General features: G+C 56.9%; 1 protein-coding gene across 2 annotated transcripts in view; it reads right to left on the bottom strand.

Moving 5' to 3' along the window:
* Nucleotides 1-365: 365 nt before the first annotated feature.
* The window catches only part of IFT122 (intraflagellar transport 122), a 69394-nt gene continuing 49949 nt past the window's right edge, over nucleotides 366-19810 (bottom strand). Inside the window, exons 18-29 of one of the 2 annotated variants that reach the window (XM_061197306.1) lie at nucleotides 18020-18186; nucleotides 15211-15382; nucleotides 13748-13850; nucleotides 11680-11820; nucleotides 10673-10767; nucleotides 7303-7403; nucleotides 5200-5365; nucleotides 4174-4285; nucleotides 3434-3559; nucleotides 1747-1826; nucleotides 1319-1483; nucleotides 366-817 (exon numbers count right to left, since the gene is read on the bottom strand). In XM_061197306.1, coding sequence (XP_061053289.1) covers nucleotides 728-817; nucleotides 1319-1483; nucleotides 1747-1826; nucleotides 3434-3559; nucleotides 4174-4285; nucleotides 5200-5365; nucleotides 7303-7403; nucleotides 10673-10767; nucleotides 11680-11820; nucleotides 13748-13850; nucleotides 15211-15382; nucleotides 18020-18186 — 1518 coding nt within the window. In that variant the 3' untranslated portion in view covers nucleotides 366-727. Of the gene's footprint in view, nucleotides 818-1318; nucleotides 1484-1746; nucleotides 1827-3433; nucleotides 3560-4173; nucleotides 4973-5199; nucleotides 5366-7302; nucleotides 7404-10672; nucleotides 10768-11679; nucleotides 11821-13747; nucleotides 13851-15210; nucleotides 15383-18019; nucleotides 18187-19810 lie in introns of those variants that run through there. The other variant, XM_061197305.1, reaches the window with a different exon arrangement.

Genomic DNA, 19810 nt, shown 5'->3' with positions numbered 1-19810 from the left:
AGGGGAAAGCCTCAGGTCAGCTTGGGGGGCTGGGGGATGGTGGGGAGGAGGGGGGCCTGGCCCCAGCTGGGAAGTAGAGGATCAACTCCAGAGGCCCCAGGAGCGGCAGCCCTCTTTGCCACCTTCTTTAGAGCCAGGTATCTTATTTTCTCGTTGAGATGGAGCACCGTTAAACCAAAATAAATAAATGAATATTTTAAAAAACCCGTTCCCCTACCATTCCCATATTGCCATTTCGATTAGATTAAATTTTAAGAGCACACAAATGTAATGTTCCTCTCAGATCAAATTAGAAACAGGTGCACTTTTGCATAAAGAAATTAAGTTGCAGACAATACGAAGATTTGCGAAAATGCAGGCACGGATGATGAAAATAAGTAGCCGTTTTATTTGTAATTATTGAGGCAATCTGTTCACAAAGTGTACACGTTAATGGTCTGACAGATCTGTGGACTCCAGCAGGCTGCCGTGAACAACTCAGAGCCGTTCTGAAAGTAACAGATTTTTTTTCCTTAGAAAATACATGTACATTCTCTTCTCCCTCTCCTGGCACTATTTACAAGGCATGAAATGCCATAAATAGGAATTCCGTGGTTACACAGGGCCCCTCCCTAGAGTACAAACTTGATCTGGGCAGAAGACACATTCTGACAATTTAACTCTTCCTTCAATAGCCCAGCTGCCTGCAAGGCGGCCGGGAGGGGGCAGGTGGTCCCGAGGGTGCCGGTCAGGGGCTGGGGTCGTCGATGCGCCTCCGGCAGTAGGGGCAGCAGGTGTGCTGAAGCACCAGCAGCTCGTAGTCCTCTGAGTGGAACATCTGGGGAGAGACGGCCGTGACCCCAGGCCGCAGCTCTGGGCGCCCAGCAGCCCCAAGCCTGGTGGGGGCCACTGACCTTCCAAGGGCAGGTGGCTTGGCAGTGAGTTGGGGCTAGAGACACTACATCCAGGCCACCTTTGTCTGAGGACTGGGAGGGAGGGGGAGAAGGTCTGAGGCCCCTTTTTTTTCTAAATGAAGTTCAAAGGTGCATCACATTTGCCCAGCCCTCCTGGTTTAAGGGCAGGTACAGAGAGCACAGGGTCAGGGGCAAGTCCACTCCAGACAGCCCATGGAATGCACGTGAGAGTGGGGAGGGCCTAAGGATGGCCGAGTCTCTCTCCCAACTCGGAGCCCTGGCCTTGGCCTTGGCCTTGGCCGCTGAGGGACACCTGTGCTCCTCCCAGATGCCTGGCCTCCCTAAGGGGTCATCTGGGAAATGGAAAAGCAGTGGAGACGAGAAACTGGGAACCACACATGAGCTGCAGGCAGCAGGCAAGGTACCTGGAAGCAGGAGGGGCACATGGTGATGGAGGCGTCGGGCAGGAGGGAGCGGAAGTACTGCCACCGCAGGGGCGGGGGCCAGCGCTTGACGAGCACGTCCCGCCGGCTCATGGAGCGCAGCACCGAGCGGTTCACCACCACGGGCACAAACTCCAAGCCACCTTGCTGTAGGGCAGGCGGGGAGAGGGGCACCAGGGCCCTCACTCAGCCACGGGGACATGTTTACGTGGGTTATGATCCCACAGAGGACCCCAGACACTTCCCCCACCGGGTCCCTCAGTAGAACCTGGCCAGGCCACCTCTGTGAAGGCACCTCCTCTCCCCCGAGTGGCCCTGACAGGGAGTGTGTACAGGAAAGGGACCCAAGACCGCCCTCCCAGCAGGCCTCATGGGCCTCAGCAGCCTGTCACTCAGAGGGGCGCCCTCACCTCAAAGCTCAGCTTGGCTGTGAAGGGGTCGTCGTCTCCCATGGAATCCAGGGTCTCGTCCAGCCTCAGAGTCTGGGAAGCTGCAGGAGCTGGTCAAGGACGGGACCTGAGGCTGAGGGACAGGCCCCACCCTCCACCCGATGCGTTGAGACCCACGGGAGCTCCCTCCAGGCCTTGCGTGGCACTCTCCCTACCAGCCGTGGGGAAGCGCGGCAAGGTCTGTGGAGTGGCTTTCCAGATGGAGGGACGGAGGGAATGCGGGCTGGGGAGGAGACGCCACGGTCACACGAGGCCGGGGCCACGCCCAGAGCACAGGTCGGGAAGGAGGAGACAAGGGGCTCTGACGGGCCTCTGCTGCCCCCTCAGACCAGGCACGGCTCACGGAGACCGGTGAGAAGCGCCATGTGAGCAGAGGCCTGTGGGCCTGCTGGTGTGGGAGCAGCAACGATGGGCCTGGCTGGAAACCACGGCCGGCAAACCCACCAGCTCCTGGAGAAACACTCAGCAGCTGCCGGGTGGTCTGCAGGCACTTGAGGTGGCCTCGCAGATCCTGTTTCAGGGAGAAGGCGGAGAGTGCCTGCGGATCCCAGGGAGCCGCCCCCTCTGCCAGGCTGGCTGGGGCTCCGATGAGGAAGAGCCCCCGGGGAAGGGAGGCTGCTGGTGCTGAGTCAGGTGCGGGACGTGGCCCCGCACAGCAGCTACAACCCAGCCTAAGCATCTGACGCTGAGTGTGCAGAGAGGTCGGGCGTGCGTGCAGACACGGTTCCCGTCTCCGTCCTTCAGTAAACAACTGCCTGGGTGTCCCTCAGTCCTGCTCCTCCAAATGTGGTCCACAGACCAGCGGCATCGGCATCGTCTGAAAGCTTATAGAAACACCGGCTCCCAGCCCGCCGAGACCTGCCCACCCAGCTGCTGCGTGCTCACAAGGCCCACCGTGTGCACGCCGCGGCTCGGCTGGGACCATGACTGCGGTCCTGGCCACAGGGACACCTGACGTGTGGCCTGTGGCCCAAGCTGTTCCAGGGAGGGCGTGCCCCGGGGTTTATGCTGACACGCTGGGAGGAGCGCCGGGGGTCGCAGGGCTGATGGGATGCAGGGTGGGTACTGCTGGTGGGGATGGGGCAGGTGCGGCCTAAGAATGAAGCTACCAGAGGACAGCAGGCCCCAAAGGACAGGAGACAGGCTCCCGTCAGCGCTGAGCGAGCATCTGGGTGAGGCTAAGCACCCGTCCACGCTAGGTTTCTCTACACCCTTTTGTTGGCTTGGCCTGTCCAAGTTGTGTTTCTGTCCCTGGTCTGTAAAAGTGACCTGACCAGAAAAGCTGGGCCACCGATACAGGTGTCATATGCCGCGCTGGCTGCTCATCAGCCCCACACAGCCAGAAGCAGGGGAGCGCCTTTCAGGAGCCAGGGGTGGGTGGGAGGCCCTCCTGGGTGCAAGGCCAAGGCGGCATCTCCACTTCCACATGCCACTTCTGGCCTGCGGGCACGTGCTGTCCCCTCCTGCACCCTGGCCAGCGCTCTGCCCATTTCTGGCCCTGTGCCTGCTCCCACATGGTCCTCGCCATCACACAGGGTGGCCTGCCCTGCCCTGCCCTAGCCTTACCCCCCAAGGCCCCTGCCTCCTGGCGTGCTCCCAGGCCGACGCTCAGCCGACACACACAGGGTCTGGCCGGCACCTAGGATACTGTTGCTCGCGATCTCTTGCCATTTATTCTCACGCTTGTGTCTTGGTGCCTCCAGGTCAATTAGGGAAACGGCTTCTTCGTCAGTGATCCCCTCCTCCAGGTAGAATTCAACCAGGTGCAGCACCTCTGCAGGCACAGGCACAGGGAGGGGGAGGGGCTGGGGCTGGAATGCTCTCACCAGGCAGCGTGAGGGGGTGGAAGGGTCCCATAGCTCCTTCCCCACCCAGCACAGGCCTCTCTGAAAGCTGGCAGGTGCAGCATTGCCGCCTGACACATCTGGGGGAAGCAGGCATGTGTGTGTGTACGTGTGTGTGCGTGCAAGCATGCGTGTGTACGCAAGGGTGAGCACCGGGGGCCTTTACCCCTGCTCTGTCCCCCTAGGAGCCGGAGGGACTCCTCTCCGAGGGAAGAAGAGAGGCGTCTCTCTGCCCAGCTACTGGGAAGGGGCTTCTGACCCTCGTCAACATGGAAGGAGCTGGGACTTGAGAGCCACATCAGCCTCGCAGATAGAGTGCCTGACTAGTGGCGCCTCTTCCCAGGCATTTTCATCAGGCAGCGCCGCACACCAGGCTCTGAGGGGTGGGTGCTTCAGGTCTGGGCAGCACTGGGGTCCTGCCTCTGGGAACCCGGAATGACTGTGCCTGTCAGGCGGGGTGGGGGTCTCACGGTCCCCGATTTCCAAAGGAGGACACAGGTGCCCCACCCACACGCCGGCCGCCCCAACCGCACACGACACTCACCATAGGAAGAGGCTGAGAAGACGAAGGGCTGGCGGCAATTGATGCAAACGTTGCCCAGGTTGTTTAGCAGCGGGTTGTTGGTGGAGCAGCGGTAGCACAAGGGCACCAGCTCCTACAAAACGCCAGCACCACAGCGGCCCGAGGGCCCAGCAGGGGTGGGGCGGGGTCCAGCCCCGTCTCCTCCCCTGGCTTCAGCTCCCTGGGGCCTGGCGGCCGAGAGGAAAGGCCACCTGGGTAGGCGGGCAGGGGGCACTGGAGAGGGCGCAGCGCACAGGCTCTGCGCCGCGGCAGAGCAGCATAAGGGCCTACAGGGACCACAGCGGCCCTGGACACCCCCTTCCCACGCAGGGCTCAGCAGCGCGGTTCTCCCGGCAGGAATGGCAACCACCACGGCCCCATTTACCAGCCAGTCCCCGTGCTCCCTGGACTGCGCTAAGCACATCACCCACGCTGGCTCACTTCTCCTCACAGCCTCGCGTGGGAAAGCTACTAGGCGCATCCCCATTTCATAGAGCTGGAAACCGAGGAAATGGGGGAGCTGGGATTTGAACCTAGATCTGTCTGATGCCAAGTCTCCGCTCTGAGCTTGAAGGAGGGGACTGTGAAAGAGACAGCGGCTGGTTGGGTTGGAGGAAGGCGGGCTGGGGCACAGACTGAGCTGCAGACACTCGGAGTAGATTTGCTGGAGAGTGACAAGCCAGTTCCAGAAGGGGTGGGCTGGGGGAGGGGCTCCTAGGATGAGGTGAAGGCAGGGCCAACCTGGGCACTGGGGCGGAGCAGACCTGGAGCCTCGGGAGAGCTAGGAAGCAAGGGAGGGCAGGGCTGTGGGGCTCGGGGGGCTGGGGGCTGCGGCAGAGAAGAGAGGAGACAGAGAGGGAAGAGGGGAGAGAGTTGGCAAGCCAGGGCTTGGGCGGCAGTGGGAGGGGGCGCAAAGCCCCAGGAGCACGGCAGCCATCTACAAATGAACCCAGGTCGCACCAGGAGGTGTCAGGAGAAGCCTCCTGCCCGAGGGGGCCGCGCCCTCACCTCGCTGTCATGGAAGGGCTTGGAGCGGATGGTCAGGCTGCCCAGCTCGATGGACTTCTGGAACCTGGCGGGGGTCTGCAGGCCCTGCAGCTTGTCATAGGCGTGCCGGGCCAGCTTGTAGGCACCCAGTGCTTTGCTCTGTTTGGCTAGAGTGAAGAGCGTGTTCCTGCCGAAGACAACGTTAAGGACAGTAGAGGCCACTCCAGGCCCGAGAGCTGGCACTGCCCACCTCTGGAGCGAGCCCCGTGCTGGAACGCAGCTCGTGCTGGTGCCGGGAGAGCACGGGAAGGAGTCTGAGCACTGCCTCGCTCAGTCGTGGGATGTCAGTATATTTCTCGGATATCAAGGCCCAGAGATTTTTCCAGAGACAGAGACTGCGTAGTTTCCATTAATATTTTAATCTTGCTTGGGGTTTCTGGGCCTGCTGATGGCTCATTCTGTACCCTGCCTAGGCCAAAACGGCTCTCTCCGCCTCACCTAGCCTGCCAGCCAGGCCCTAGGATGCCTGGCACCAAGTGCCCCCCTGCTCCAGCCCCGCCAAGGGAGCCTGGTCCCAGACCGCCTGGAAGCCGGTCCCCGGTGCAGACACTCCTCTGCCTGCACTTCACCAAGGCCATGGTGAGCTCTGAGCCCAGCCTCCCTTGCTCCGAGGCCCTCCTTGGAACTCCTAGTCTTTGTGCTGGATCTCAGGTCACCTCAAAGGCCGGCTGTGCCCAGGCCTGGCCTGCCCTTCCTCCCCTCCCCCCACCTATGAATGCCCTTCCCCACTTCTCCCTAACAAGCCTCAGCTAAACGAGGCCGAGGCCCAAGCCTCCTCCCCATGCCTCCTCCCCACTCTCCTTCCCCATGCTCCTGTTCCCCACACCCCCAGCGTGGCCCCGCCCACCCCAGCAGTCACATGGAGGCGAGTCTCCTTGTCTGTGTCTCCACTGTGCCTGCTCAGAGTCAGGGACTGTGTCGGGAGCTGTTTCCACATCCCCAGTGGACAGCAAGGGTGAAGCTCAGGGCAAGGGTCCAGTCAAACTCTGCTGACTTGAACAGAACTTGCAGCAAAGGCCGGGTGTAGGTCCCGAGAGCCCCTTGGTCTGCGGCAGCTTCCCCTGAAATGTAAATGATGGGCCTGAAACCCTTTAGAGAAGCTAGTTCTCACCTCTGAACCCTCTCCTGGGAGGGTTTTTCACTCACGGAAAGAAGGCAGGGTTGGGTGGGGCTGGGAAGGGGCTTAGAGATAGTGATGTTTAGAAGAGGACATGGGTTTATTACGACTTTCATCACTTTGAGGACCTTCAGGATTTGGGGTCATTTCCTGGTCGTTTCTGGCAGCACAGGCCCTCAGGCCCCTCCTCAGCTCATGGCCCCTCCGTGGCCCTTACCAGACAGAGAAGGAGAGGCTGGCTCACAGGGAGGCCCTCAGGCCACTGCCCCTCCAGCCTGGCTCCCACGCAGAGGGCCTTCAGCTCCTCCCTCCCCCCACCTCACTTCCCTCCAAGCCCTTCCAGGCGCTGGATGCTCCCCTGGAACATCTACTCCACGTCTTCCCTGGTTACCTCAGCCTACAGGATGGCTGTCACCTCCTCTAGGCAGCCTTCGCCAACCTTGGCCCCGGCCTCAGCTGCATTCCACCCTCGGACACAGCACACGCCCCACTGAACCAGGCCCTGACACTCGTCACCTCCCCCATTTGATGGCAGTTTGTCGCCTACTGCCTGGCCCGGCGCCGGGGATGCAGCAGGTGCTCCATCCACCTGGGCTGAATAAATGCTCCCCCCCCCACCCCCCAGGGAAGTGCCCAACATTCCAAGCCCGAAGGCCCGGCGTTTCCTTCATTTCAGTCACGCCCTCATCTATGGGTTCCGGGAGGGCCTGGACAGTGTTGGCCAGAGGTCTGCTGCTGGGCCCAGCCCAGAGAGCCCTGAAAACTAATCCTCCCTTGGCGCTCCCTCTTTCTCCCTGGCTGAGCCTCTCGTCCAGCCGAACAGCAGCGGCAGGGCGAGCTCTCTCCCCTCCCTGAGGCAGCTGGAGAGAGGGAAGCTTCTGCCAGCAAAGTGCTCTGGCCATGAGACAAAAGGGGCGGGACAGAGGGTGGGGTGAGAGAAAGGATACACTTTAGAGATGCCCAGGGGAGTGTCCTTGGTCAGGCTGTGCAGCAGGAACCTGGAGATGTTGAAGAGCGTTTCGGGAAGGTGGAAACTGAACGGCTCCTCCTGCCGCGAGGAAAGCAAACAGGATGGAATTTCTCAGCCGAGCTGCTGCTGGGCCGGGCGAGAGGCAGACACCAGTAACTCTGAGCGACTTCAACAGAACAGCAGACCCACCCAGTGGGCACCTACTGTGTGCCGGGCGCCTGCAGCCACTGCCTCGGGTGGTCCCCAACCCAACCCTGTGAGGGAAGCATTGTCACCCTCACCGCGCTGACGAGAAAACCGAGGCCCCGAGAGATGATCGGCCCAAGTCACCAGCTAGAAAGGAGTGGAGCTGGGATTCAAACCCAGGTCTGATCCCAAAGCCCAACAATGTCTTTCTCCCTAGCTTACTGCCTCTGGGGTCAGTAATGATTCCATTTCCCTGAGCTCAAGTTGTCTCCAAGTAGCTCTAAAAGAGGATACATTTATGCGATTTAAGACATGACCTCCATATAAGCACGTCTTTAAACGGAGGCAATTAACCCTTTGTAGCATGAAATCGCAGGCCTCTTCTCTGCTGTCCAGCAGCAGCCTGACTGTGCGATGCCCACAGATGTGCCAGGCGCTTGGGCTCCCGGCTGCATCCCTCTGCCCCCAGCGCCTGGCACAGGCCCTAACAGACAGGCACTCAAGACACGTGAGTTGAATGAACAGGTCTTCTGCACCTAGAGGCTCAACACAGTAGAGCAGAGGGAATTTTCTATCAGGAGGAGTCTATAAAAGATTAAGAAAACCCTGTTTTGAAGGAATCTGGAGCGCTGTTTTAGATGACAAGATGAAAGCAGGCCAGCTACCCCCCCCGCCCCCCCCCAACCGCCGCAGTGAGCACTTACTGGTAATAAACTGACATTTCCTGAAGGGCCTTGCTAGGCCACAGTCATCACTGAGCCACCAGGACTTAGGCCCTAATTGGTCTCAGTTTGTGAGGACTCACTTTACACTACTTCTTTGGTCCAGAGCCCAGCATTCTCTCTTTAGTTCTCACTTAGATTTCTATAGCCTCTGTTAGTTCCAAGAACCCAAGAAAACCTGAGAGTGCATCCTTTTCTGGGTGAGAGCCAGGGAGAAGCCTGCCTCTGGTTATACCACACTAGATGTGGAAGCTCAGAAATGTCCCAGAAAGAGGAGAGTGTGTGTGTGTGGGGGGGGGGGCGTTCCTCGGGATTCGCACCTCTCCTCTGGGAAGGACGCCATTATCTCAGGAAAGGTCTGATGCTTCCCTTTCCAGCCTGCTCTGAATGAGAGCTGCTCTGCCGGGCCCTGATGCCAAACCCTGAAACACCACACCCACCTCCAGGCCTTTGCTCACGCTGTGACCTCTGCCAGGAATGCCCTTCCTCCTCCTCCTCTTCACTTGCCCCATTCTTACTTATCTCCCACCTCTTGGCTTGGGGGCCACCTCTTCGAGGAAGTCTTCTAAGCGTCTCCTTTGCGGGAACTGCACTGCAGTCGCCTGTTACTAGACTATGAGCTCCTGGGGGGCAGGGACAACGTCTCCTTCAGCACTGTGCCCGAGGTCTTGGCACGGGGCGTGTCACACAGCGGGCATTTGTTGAATGAAGGAAGGGCCCAGTGAAGAAGCCTGAGCTGGGATGAAGAGCCAGGCCCTGCAGTGGGTGTGAAGCTGCCACAAGCTCACAGCTGCATCAGGTCCTGGGGCAGAGCTCAGCTGTTCCAGAGAGGAGACCCCCAGGCCCCTGCCTCCAGGGGCCAAGGGCGATGAAGAGAGCAGGGAGAGATGGAGCTGGGTCCCAAAGTGGCTCAGGCAAATCGAGACCGGGCTGGGCCCTGACTTCCACCCTGAGTGTGGGGTCTTTAATTTGGAGGGCTTCTTTCCAGGTAAGCACCTGATAGAGATAAGGGGCCCCAAAAAGACTGTAGGGAAGATGAGGTCCCTCGAGACCACTGGGCCTGGTGCAGGGAAGAGGTGAGATGCAGGGCTAATGGCCCAGGCAGGGAACCTCCCCTCCCCACAAGAGTCATTCTTGCCAGACTTCGCCCAGAGGCAGAGAATGTGCCAGGAGCTCAGCACAAATAAGGGGAAAGAGGCACCAAGGGTGGAAGGCTGGGCCTTTGAGACACCCAAAGGCGACTGCACAGCCTGCGGGGAGCAGGCCGATGGAAAACTGGTTTGAGGCCTCCGCACGGGGCAGTGGGAAGAGCTGACACTCGTGCAGGGTCACTCTTCCAAGTGCTTCCCAATATTAACTCACTGAATCCTCACAACAACCCCATCAAGTAGGTACTGTTATTATCCTCCTTTTACAGAGAAGGAAGCTGAAGCACAGAGGAAAGTAAACGACTTGCCCAAGGTCACACAGTGGAGCTGGAGTGTGAGGCCAGGGATCTGCCTTCTCTAAATTAGCGGGGTGGGGGGCTAAGAGCACAGGCTCAAGGTCAGCCTGCCTGGGTTCAAGTCCTGGCTCTGCTACTTACTAGCTGTGGGATCTCTCTGTCCAGCACTTCAGTTTCTTCATCTGTAAGATGGGGATGACAGCACTTGTCTCACTGCATGGTTCAAAGGCTGACACGATAAAGCCCTCAGCACATTGCCTGGTATGTAGCAAGTGCTCAATAAAGGTCGCCTATTGATGTTACCCTCTGGCTTATTAGCACAGGATAAGCTCAGGATTAGCACAGGATAAGATCACGTTGTTGAGTGATCGAAGGTACACAAAATAGGGAAGCTGATAACAATCTGTCACCTGTTCCCTACTGTCAGGAGGCAGATTTAAAATGGCTTAATCAGAAGGATCCAGGAGTAACTAAAAAGAACTATTTGGGTCTCTGGAGATCAAGCCAACACCCTTCTTTATAGAGAAGGAAACTGAGGGTCAGAGAGGGGAAGTAAATTGCTCAAGGTCACATAGCAGGTCAGTGGCAGGGCCAGGGAAGAGACCTCAGGCCTTTGGTTAGAGCTAGACCTTCACCCATCTAGAAGAGAGGGCTCCAGGCAACGTCCCCCACTGACCACTTAGAGAGACAGCACTTTGAGTGGCTAATCCAGAGTCTGCCTGAGTCATCCAAACCTGAAGCAAGCAACCACAAAGGCCCACCCCAGCTCTGGCTTGCTAATTCTGAAGTCCACATGCTGCACCTCAAACAAGTAACCAATCAAGGAAAATCAAAGTTCCAAACTGTCTCCCAGGAGGAGACCAGGACTTCTCAGCAGGTCATCATGCCTTGGGTTTACTCTCCATCCAGAGGTCTGCTGCTCTGTTAAGACGTGCCCAGGGCTCCCAGCTCAGCTGGCGGTGCCCCCGCCAGGACTCATCTCCCGGCCACCTTACCGTGTACCGCTGGATGGCGTGGTAGCCGTGGTACAGCTCAGCCAAGTGCTGGAAGTGGTGGAACTTGCCGAGCATCACGTCCTTCTGGGCAGGGTCTGCAGGGCGCAGCGGGAGGGGAGCAGGGCAGGAGGGAGAGGGCGTGTCAGACTGTGCAGGTTCTCCCCCAACACCAGACCTGAGCCAGGGAGATGGGAAAGGCGCTCTGCGCAGGAGCTGCGCTATCCCGAGGCAGCTAACATCTCGGCTGGGCAGAGCACACAGCAAGACTTCTCTCAGGGTCATTCCCTGGGGGAGGGCCAGCTGTGCGAGAGGGCGATCACTGGCATCTAGACAAGCCAGAGCCACCTGGCAGGGAGGGTGGACAGACGTCAAGTTCATTCACGCTCACCTCATGGCTCTTCCCTCTGTGTCCTTCTATATCAAATCACAAACCACTGGCCAAAACAAGAAATGCCACCTTACACTAGAGCTTGACAGTTTTCAAACTATAACCATGGTTCTGGGAGGCTCACAGCAGCCCTTATGAAGGAAGCGGGGCGGGATGACCCCCACGCTACAGATGGGGCTGCAGTGCTGAGGAAGGACTTGTTACGAGTCGCCTAGCTGCTCCAATGCCAGTGTCTTTCCCACTCCTGCAGGCTGGCCTCGGCCCCGTGGAGAGCATCTCCCTGCCCCGTCCGCTTCCAGAACTCCCTCAGTGCATCATGGGAAGTCTTGTGAAAGAAAGCAACATCGAAACTATCTTCCTGCCTGGGATGAGCGAGAATCTGGAGTGTGTTATTGTAAAGTGATTTCTTTTTCACCTTTCCATTTAATTCAACGTTTTGAAACCACTGCTCAGCCAGGTCCAGTTACGGGTTCCCAGGTAGCAGGGAAAAGATACGTTCTGAATTAGCAACACAGGGCAAAACCCAGGGCTTTAATTAAAACCTCCCAGCTCTTCCGATGTTTATCTTGGTGCCAGAGTGGGGCCGGGAAAACAAGCGGCCCTGCTGATGTTTACTTACCTTGAGCTATATCGAGGCACTGCATGGACAGCATCCAGTAATAATAGGCAGCGTCATTAAATCTGCTCTCGACCACGGCATTGTGTGTGAGCTGCTCCAGCACCCTGACTGCTTCCCCCTGCCGCCCGGCCTTGTGGAACGCTGCAGGGGCACAAAAGCACACACCATGCGGGGAGTTGGGTGGAATTCTGCAGGGCTTGCAAGGGGCTGGGGCTGCTGCAGAAGCAGGACCCTCGTCGGAGCATCTGCAGCACCGCGCTGCTGGGATGCGCCTCTCAGGCCGGAGGCTATAAATAACCAAGGCTACATCCTGAAAAAAAGTACAGAGAGATATACTCCTTTTTGGCTGGGAAAAGGCAACCCGCTTTGGAAAGGCATGGCAGACAGAGAAAGCTGAGGGGCCAAACTGCAGGGCAAAGTCCGAGGACAGAAGCACTGTTCACCGTCAGTGAGGTTCTGCCCCCTGCCCTGTTCCAGGACAAAGCCTAGTGACTCCCCAGGTGACACTAACAGGACCTGGCACTCTAACGGGCTCGGTGGTTTTACAGAGTGCTTTTGTTGATGATTCCCTCACAACAGAATCTGTGAATCTGTTGGATCGTCACAACAGACCTAGGAAGACGTTTTTGAATGGGCTCGCAAGGTGGAGGTAAAGTGGCACACCCAAGGTCACAGAACCGAGCCCGACTCAAGCGCCTGGTCGGTCTCCAGCTGAGTGCTTTTTGATGACAACCTTGGAAAATCTGGCTTGGTTCTAGCAACCAAACATTTGTGAAAACAAGCAAAAATTTCTCAATCGTTCTCACATCTACTTAACAGAAATTTCTTGAGTCCCTACTGTGTGGTCAGACCCTCGGGATGTTGGGGGCGGCTGGGGAAGCACTTCTAGCTGTGACACTTGCCCACATGTGGGTGCTCAGATGATCCAAATCCTCTGCTTTAGGGAAGGAAGAGGTCTGGCCTTTGTTCCATTCTCATCTCCAATCTCTTGTCTGAGTACCAAGTTACTATGGCGATGGATTCTTGGAAGGACAGACCAGACAGATGGATAGGTTGATGTGTTTTGCCCAAACATGCACATACTTCAGCAACTGGGTGCTCTGGAAATGCTGAAGCAATGGAGAACGTGCTCCTTCAACGGGGCCTTTCAGCTGAGGAGCTTCCACAGGGAGCCACTCCGAAATGTGTCCGGAGGTGGCAACTGTTCCCACAGAGAAGTGCAAATGGGATGCTATGGAACATGACACATCCAACTTCAATTAGAATACTTCCTAGAGAGGCAGTAAACCCTAGTTGGGAGAATCAGCCTCCCCAGTCTGACAGGCCCTGGTCCAGTCCTGGCTCTGCCGCTCTGTGGCTTTGGGACTTTGCAGGGCACAGTCAGCCTCTGCGTCTCTGCAAGGTTATGTGGTTACGTGCCCAGTCAGTGCCTGACACACAGAAGGCCATCACGTTTAAAAATTATTATTACCACTTTAAGCTCTAGACTTCCTCTCGCTCCTGTGCCCAGCCGTTTTACCACTGGGTATGCTGAGGAGCAGAGGACACCCCATTTCCCTGAGCCAGAAACAGAACCCAAGTTTCTCTTCCAGGTGAGGAAAGTGGCAGGTGGGACCATGCTGGCCATTCTGCGGCCGCTCTCGTTCCGTCCTCCCCAACCCTGCCTCAAATTCCCTCTCTGCCACCTCCTTGCTGTGGGACTTCAGGCAAATCCCTTTACCTCTTCCAACCTCAGTTTTCTCACCTACAAAACGGTACCTGCATCACAGCGCTGCTGTGAGGAATAAACAGGAAGATACACTGGAGCTCACGGTGCTTTGCTCAGAGAGGAGACAGGACCTGCTGAAGGTCCTGAGGCATGTGAGTGGTGGGCCTGGGTGCATCCCACGCAGAGCCCGTGTTCTTCCCACGGCTCCATGGCCTTTCAGCACCAAGCACATCACACCCACCGGAGGAAGTTGTCTACCTTGGGGCCCACGGCAGGAAGGCTGGGCAGCCTTCCTGACGCGTGTGTCTTGGCAGTGCTTTCTCCTGCCCCTTCTGCAAGGTGCCAGTCTATGTGGCCTACCTTTCTGGGCTTCCTCAAAACGATCGCTCTCTGCTAGCCACTGAGCGTAGGGCACGTAGATGTCATCCTTAAACTCGGGATGCTTCTCACCCAAGGCGAAGGCCTAGAGGAAGGAGCAAATGGCTTCTTAATAAAGCAGCCCCCGCAGCCCCCATGAAAACACGGCGCTTGGCTGAATCCATCAGGGATGTCATATTTTGCCAGCCTGACAACTTGGAGGAGGAGAGTGCCTCCCCCCCCCAACCCCCAGAAACGCAAAAACAAATCAGCTCTTTGAAAACAAAAGGCAATTAACAGCAATATGCAAGCAACTGGATTCAGTAACAACACAGTCTGTTTCTGGACCACAGAAGCAGCACAGAATCGGAAACATTTTATTTTGAGGCTTTGCGTGGGCTCCTGTAGCGCTGCAAACAGATTTCTTTTAATTGCAAGTGACACCTAAGGAAACAGAATCGACATTATCATCATTGCTGTTTATTAGCTGTCAAAGATGACCATGGTCGTGGTGCTGCATGGGACCCGGTGACTGCTTATCTAAGCCCCAGAACCACCTGTCAGACCAGGAGAACCGGAAATGAGTCACGGGGGACAACAATATGTGGCAACAGGGAGAAAGTCGGCCTCATGCACAACCAAGATGCTCTAATTTATGCTGCTTGAGAAATCTGATAAATGTATCTTGAGAAGCCATTATTGCCTCTGTCCCTGGCTCCACCTTTTCTCATCAGTGACCTTGTCACCTCACCAAATGGAGCCACTTAGCGGGGAGACAAGAGTCAGACAGCTCTTACCAGCAAAGGCCTTGCAGTGGCTCTGCAGACCGGACCACAGTGGGCGGGTGGGGAGGGCGAGGACCGTGCGCACAGCTCTCATCCCCTCGAGGATGCATTTTAATCCAGGGCGCAGGGAGCCAGCGTGCTGGAGGGCGGGAGTCAAGCACACCAGCTGCTCCACCAGCCCCACCGCAGCCATCTTTCCCGCCGGCCTGGCTAATTCTCTTACCGACCCTCACGACAGAGGAGTCGGGAGGAGGGGGCAAGGAAGAGGAGGAGGAAGTACGGGTGGCATCTTCTGCCAAAATGCCAGTCAGCAGGTTTTCAATGTCACGCAGGTGTGCCTCCCTGTCTGCAATGCTTCAGCCCGTGGTGCTGGTAGGAGGCAGCTCGGACCAACAGCAGGCAGTGCGGGCTGTCACGTTAACTCCCGCATCCTTGGTGTCCATCACTGGGCTGGCACACAGCCAGCAGGCTGTAAGGATTTTCTGAATGAATGAATGAACGAGCGAACAAACAGAAAGCGAGTACGGAGAGGCCCTCCAGGATACTCCGGCTCAGAGAATTCACAGGTGAGTCTCGTGACTGCCAGGCCAATGTTCACGCCCACAAGGAGGGCAGCTGCTCTCCACCCAAACCCCCAAAATCCCCGTGTCCTGGGGCTCAGGGAGGGCCGCCTACGCTCACCTCATCCCAGCGCTGGGTCTCCACGTGCAGCTGAACCAAGGACTTCAGGTCACCAATCTTCAGGTAGGTCTCGGCAGCATAGCCAGGGTTATCCAGCTTCTTGAAGTAGTGGGCGCACATCAGCAGGGGCTCCCGCTCGGCCTTGTCCAGCTTACGGGCAATGTCGATGAGCCTGGAGCGGCGAGAGCACAGGGAGGAGATGGGCTCCCGGGAAGGGAGCCCGGTGGAAGGAAGCGAGCGTCTGGGTCTTCCCAGGGCAGGTTCGGTGTTGATTTGTGCTGACGTCCCCAGGCCTCAGTATGGTGCCATGGCCCCTGGTGCTTGATGGGAGGTTATTAATTAGTGAATACTTAATCCAGAAACGCTGCTTGGTAAAGGACACCATCTCCCCCACCTCTTGTGCCTTTCACAGGAGTTACGAACCTATCCAGCAAGCTCTGGGGAGAGAAATCAATGTTTACTGATCACCTACGGGCATCAAGCTCAGCGCCATGAGCTTTCGCATGTGTGATCTCATTGAATCTTCACCGCTCTAAGGGGGTGGTACTGCTATTCCCATTTTACAGATGAGGAGACTAGAGGCTAGGGTGAAAGGTGAAGCAACCTGCCCAAGTCTCTGCAGCCAGGAAGTGGCAGAGTGCCCTTTCCAACACAATTTGAGGAATTCTCACAGGAAAGTAGAAGCAGAGGTGGGAGATGTCTTCTGGGACAGGACCTCTCAAGGAAGAGGCATGTGCGGCTCTGCTCTGAGCTCTGGAAGGAAGGCCTGCAGGGAATCTTGACTGTGCCTCTCCTCCTGGCCAAAGTGCTGACCAGGCTGAGGGGCCATGGGGACCACTGGTTCACCACTTTTCCCCAGTGGTAGCCAGCCCTGCCACTGCTCGTGGGCACATGAGGCTGCGTGGAAAGTGCTTGTTCCCTCTGGTCAGGCCGGGGTTTTGAGTAAAACCAGCTCTCCCAAGGGAAAGAGGTTCTACCCAGCTCGCTCTTTGTGAGAAGCAGCTGTAGCAGAGCCCTGTCTCAGAGACAGGCGAGCTCAGGGAGGTCTGTCAATCTGTACTTAGAATAATAATGGCATCTAAAAATAACACTTCTCAGCAAAGAAAGGACACGTGTTTAGGGAAAGGTGGCACAGGCAACCCCTTAGCACCTCCGCCCCCGCCCCGCCCATTAACCCTAATGTCCCTGGAGGAGAAGCATCTTTTACAGCCAGGCCTGGAAGAAGGACAGAACATGCTTAATGTCTCCTTTCTGCACTAGATAAGTATCCCCAGGGTAACCTGATTCATATAAGCTGCAAATGAAAGTGACAGGCAAAACCAGAGGATTGAGTGGGGGACCTAAAGCTGCCTGGCTCTCTCCTGTACCACACCTTTCATGAACAGAATAACTGGGGGGCAAAGTCTGCACCTCCATCTTCAAGAAATGTTATCCTTGGACAAGAGAAAGACGGGGTAGTAGGTCACCCACCCAGGTCCCTTTGTGAGGGACCACACCAACCACATGACTTAGTCATCAACCAGCCCCTCCCCCTCCCCGGTCCCGGGCCACTGCTAACCTGTTTTTAGAACAGCCAACAGCCTTCAGGGCTCAAACTGAGCCAAACTCAGGAGCCACTCCCTCACCTCTTCTCCTGTGCCAGCTGTAGCAGCCTATATGTGTGTACATGTGTGAGCACAAAGCCCACTCTCCCTGACGGTGGGAGGAGAAAGCCCTCCGCCTGAAGGTCTGATGCTCTAAGAGTCCTAAGACCAAATCCATCCTCTGTCTGGCAGCTCCACCCCAAGCCCCCGTGCTTCTGTTCTGTGCCTTGAGTGAAATCACTGACCACCAGGCCCAGAGCTCAGAATCAGCTCTGCCGGCCCTGCCCCGACGCACCCTGCCTTGGGTCCTGTCAGTTCAGCTCCTCCACGTCTCTCTCGCTCTCTCAGCCGCCACACTGCCCCCTGGTCCACTGCACTGGCCACTTACCTGGTCCTCCTCTAGTTTTCCCTCCATCCCCCACCTGCTGCCTGAGTGGGCTTCCGAGAGCACAGCCCCGACCAGGGGTCCTCACCACCTACTGACGAACCTAAACGCCTCAGTTTGGCTGGCCCCTGAGGCCCTCCCGGTGAGGCCAGCCCCGATGCCCCTGCCGCAGCCAGCACCCTCCACCCTCTCCTGGACCCTTCGTCTGACCGACGCCAACTTGTCTGCTTGTGCTGTTCTTCCACCTGCACGATCTTCCCTTCCTACCATCTCTACCTCCTGAAATTCATCAAATGCCAGTCGTGCAAAGACTACCTCTCAGGAGGAGACACCCAGGGCTCCTCCTGTGAGAATTCACGTCTCCTTCCCTGACATGCTTAGGACTTTTCTTGTTCTTTTCAGTGCCTACCATCATACCAGTTATGGGCACTGAGATCAGTCTGTAGCTCTGCTCCACAAATTCCCAGCTACCTGGCCTTATACGATCACTTGGTCCCTGAACCTCGGTTTCCTCATTTGAAGGTGGGCATGGAAACACCAACGCGGAGGGTGTGGGGGAGAACCGAAGGCCAGCTCGTAGGGAGGGCTCAGGGAATGGCAGCCCCGGGGCCTGGATGGCTCCCCCCTCAGTCCCCACCACCCTTTCCCCAGGGCCTCGCTGAGCTTCCCAAAGGCAGCGACTGCCTCGTTCAGTCCCTGTGTCTCCCAAAAACCAAGTCACCATCACCTTCGGATCAGATACTTAGAGAAACACTAGTTTTTTCCTTGTCAGTCAAAACCAAGAGCTGACATGACATGACATGCTGCCAAATGCCTCTTGGGGCAGGGACTGAAAACCTACGTGTCAACCCAGCCGTGGTCGCCGCTGATCTCTATGGCCTTGCCGTGCTCGCCCGCCGAGATGTACATCTCCACGGCGGCTTTGGGCTCGTTGATATTTCGAGCCCAGTCGGCCTGTTTGGTGATTAGCATCTTTGTTTCTTTGGGGTCTCCAGATCCAAGGAAATCCTGAGGAAGCACAACAAACAAAAACATTCCGGATTAGAACTTCCTGCTGCCAGCATTACGTCAGGCTGCCGAAGGCTGCAGCAAGGAAGGGCCCCACTTGGCTGCAGCAGGCGGTCAGGATGCAGGCGTGAGCCCATCCCCTCGGGGCGGACTGGGGGGCAGGCCCAAGTGCTGGGGAGGAGGGCTCGCAGGCCGCCCCACAGGTGCTCCTGGGGGTACGAGGTCAGTGTCAAGGACTATGGCCCTCAATGCTTCTTGCCCTTCCCACTAATGGACGTTCGTTCTTCAGCTAAACAACACTTTCCCGACTCTCTGGAGTACTGCACACAACCCCGCACTGTGGGAGGTTTATGATCAGAGTACTTTGTTTCTCTCTCACATAGAGTTTGACGTATGTGTAACTATTCCTTTATAGTGACTTTACACAATTTCGAACAGTCAGACTTAAAATCTTTATTCAGAGAGTAAGGATGATACCACACGCCTCAGAGTGAGGCTGAGTATGTGGTGCCCTGAACTTAAAGGAGGCAAGATGGTTTACAGAGTTCTAGGACGGCCCCTCAGCCATCACCACACTGCAAGTATCACTGGCATCTGTTTTCTGACTCTGTTCACGTTCTGCTGCCTGAACTCAGGGCGTTGTCTCCTCGGCTTTGCCCCAGCTGTTTGCCTGGGGCCGACAAGGAGCACGAGTGGTTTTGGTGAATTACGTCTCAACAGGATAGTATCAGACCCTGTCCTGAGGTCAGGTCTGCAGGGGTGGGGACAGCAGGAGGCCGTGGGGCATCTGAGGCAGGGGGAAGGGGCTGGGAGAGAACCCATGAAGGAGGACAGGCCTGTGTTCCTCCCACCGCAGTAGGGGCCTCTGAGGGGCCGTGCCCAGCTTCCCCAGGTTGGCCTTAGAATTCGCAAGAAACAGCCTCAGAAAATCACCTCTTTTCAGGATACAGTTACCCAAAATATGTGTTGAGGGTTGCCAGAGTTGAGGCAGCTTTTGGTGCTGACAATTTGAAAGGTGGGGCTTTTCAAAAAGGGAAATTGAGAGTGCTTGGAGCCCAGCTCTGCACTCCTCCTAAGAAGCGGTTTGTCTCAGGAATAATGTACCCTGCAGAGGCTGCGCTGTGTCAAGCTCACAAAGCATAAGAAAGCACTCCTTTCCCCTGATTAGCACTCACTTGTCAGAAAAGTACAGTCAATGTATGCTAAAAACCCACTTGAACAATTAGCATTCTCTCTTTTCTTCCATTTGCTTTCAGGGTAATTTAGGCCCCTAAAATAACATATTAGACTGGCCTAAGACAAGCGATTCTTTTAAGGAGAGGAAGGAGCATCATGACCCTGATGCTGAGGATCCAACAAAAGACAGGCCCGCCTCGCTGGCTCGGGGCTCTCTGCAGTCCACACGGGTGAAGGGGCTGGAAGGCAGCCGCTGGCTACCTGGAGACGCCTGGTTTGGGCTGTTACAGGCCCAGCCTTTACTCTTGGCAGTGACAACGTGTACTCTTTATGCCAACACAAAGCCGGAAACTCTTCCTTAACCTGGTTGGCTAAATGAGGTTAGCAGCTGGGGAAAACAGGCATCGTGAGAGAACAGGGATGTCCTTCAAAGGGAGCGCTCAGTGGA

This window comes from Eubalaena glacialis, chromosome 7 (genome assembly GCF_028564815.1).
Source record: "Eubalaena glacialis isolate mEubGla1 chromosome 7, mEubGla1.1.hap2.+ XY, whole genome shotgun sequence".
NCBI lineage: Eukaryota > Metazoa > Chordata > Mammalia > Artiodactyla > Balaenidae > Eubalaena > Eubalaena glacialis.
This window is presented reverse-complemented; position numbering and strand designations above follow the sequence as displayed.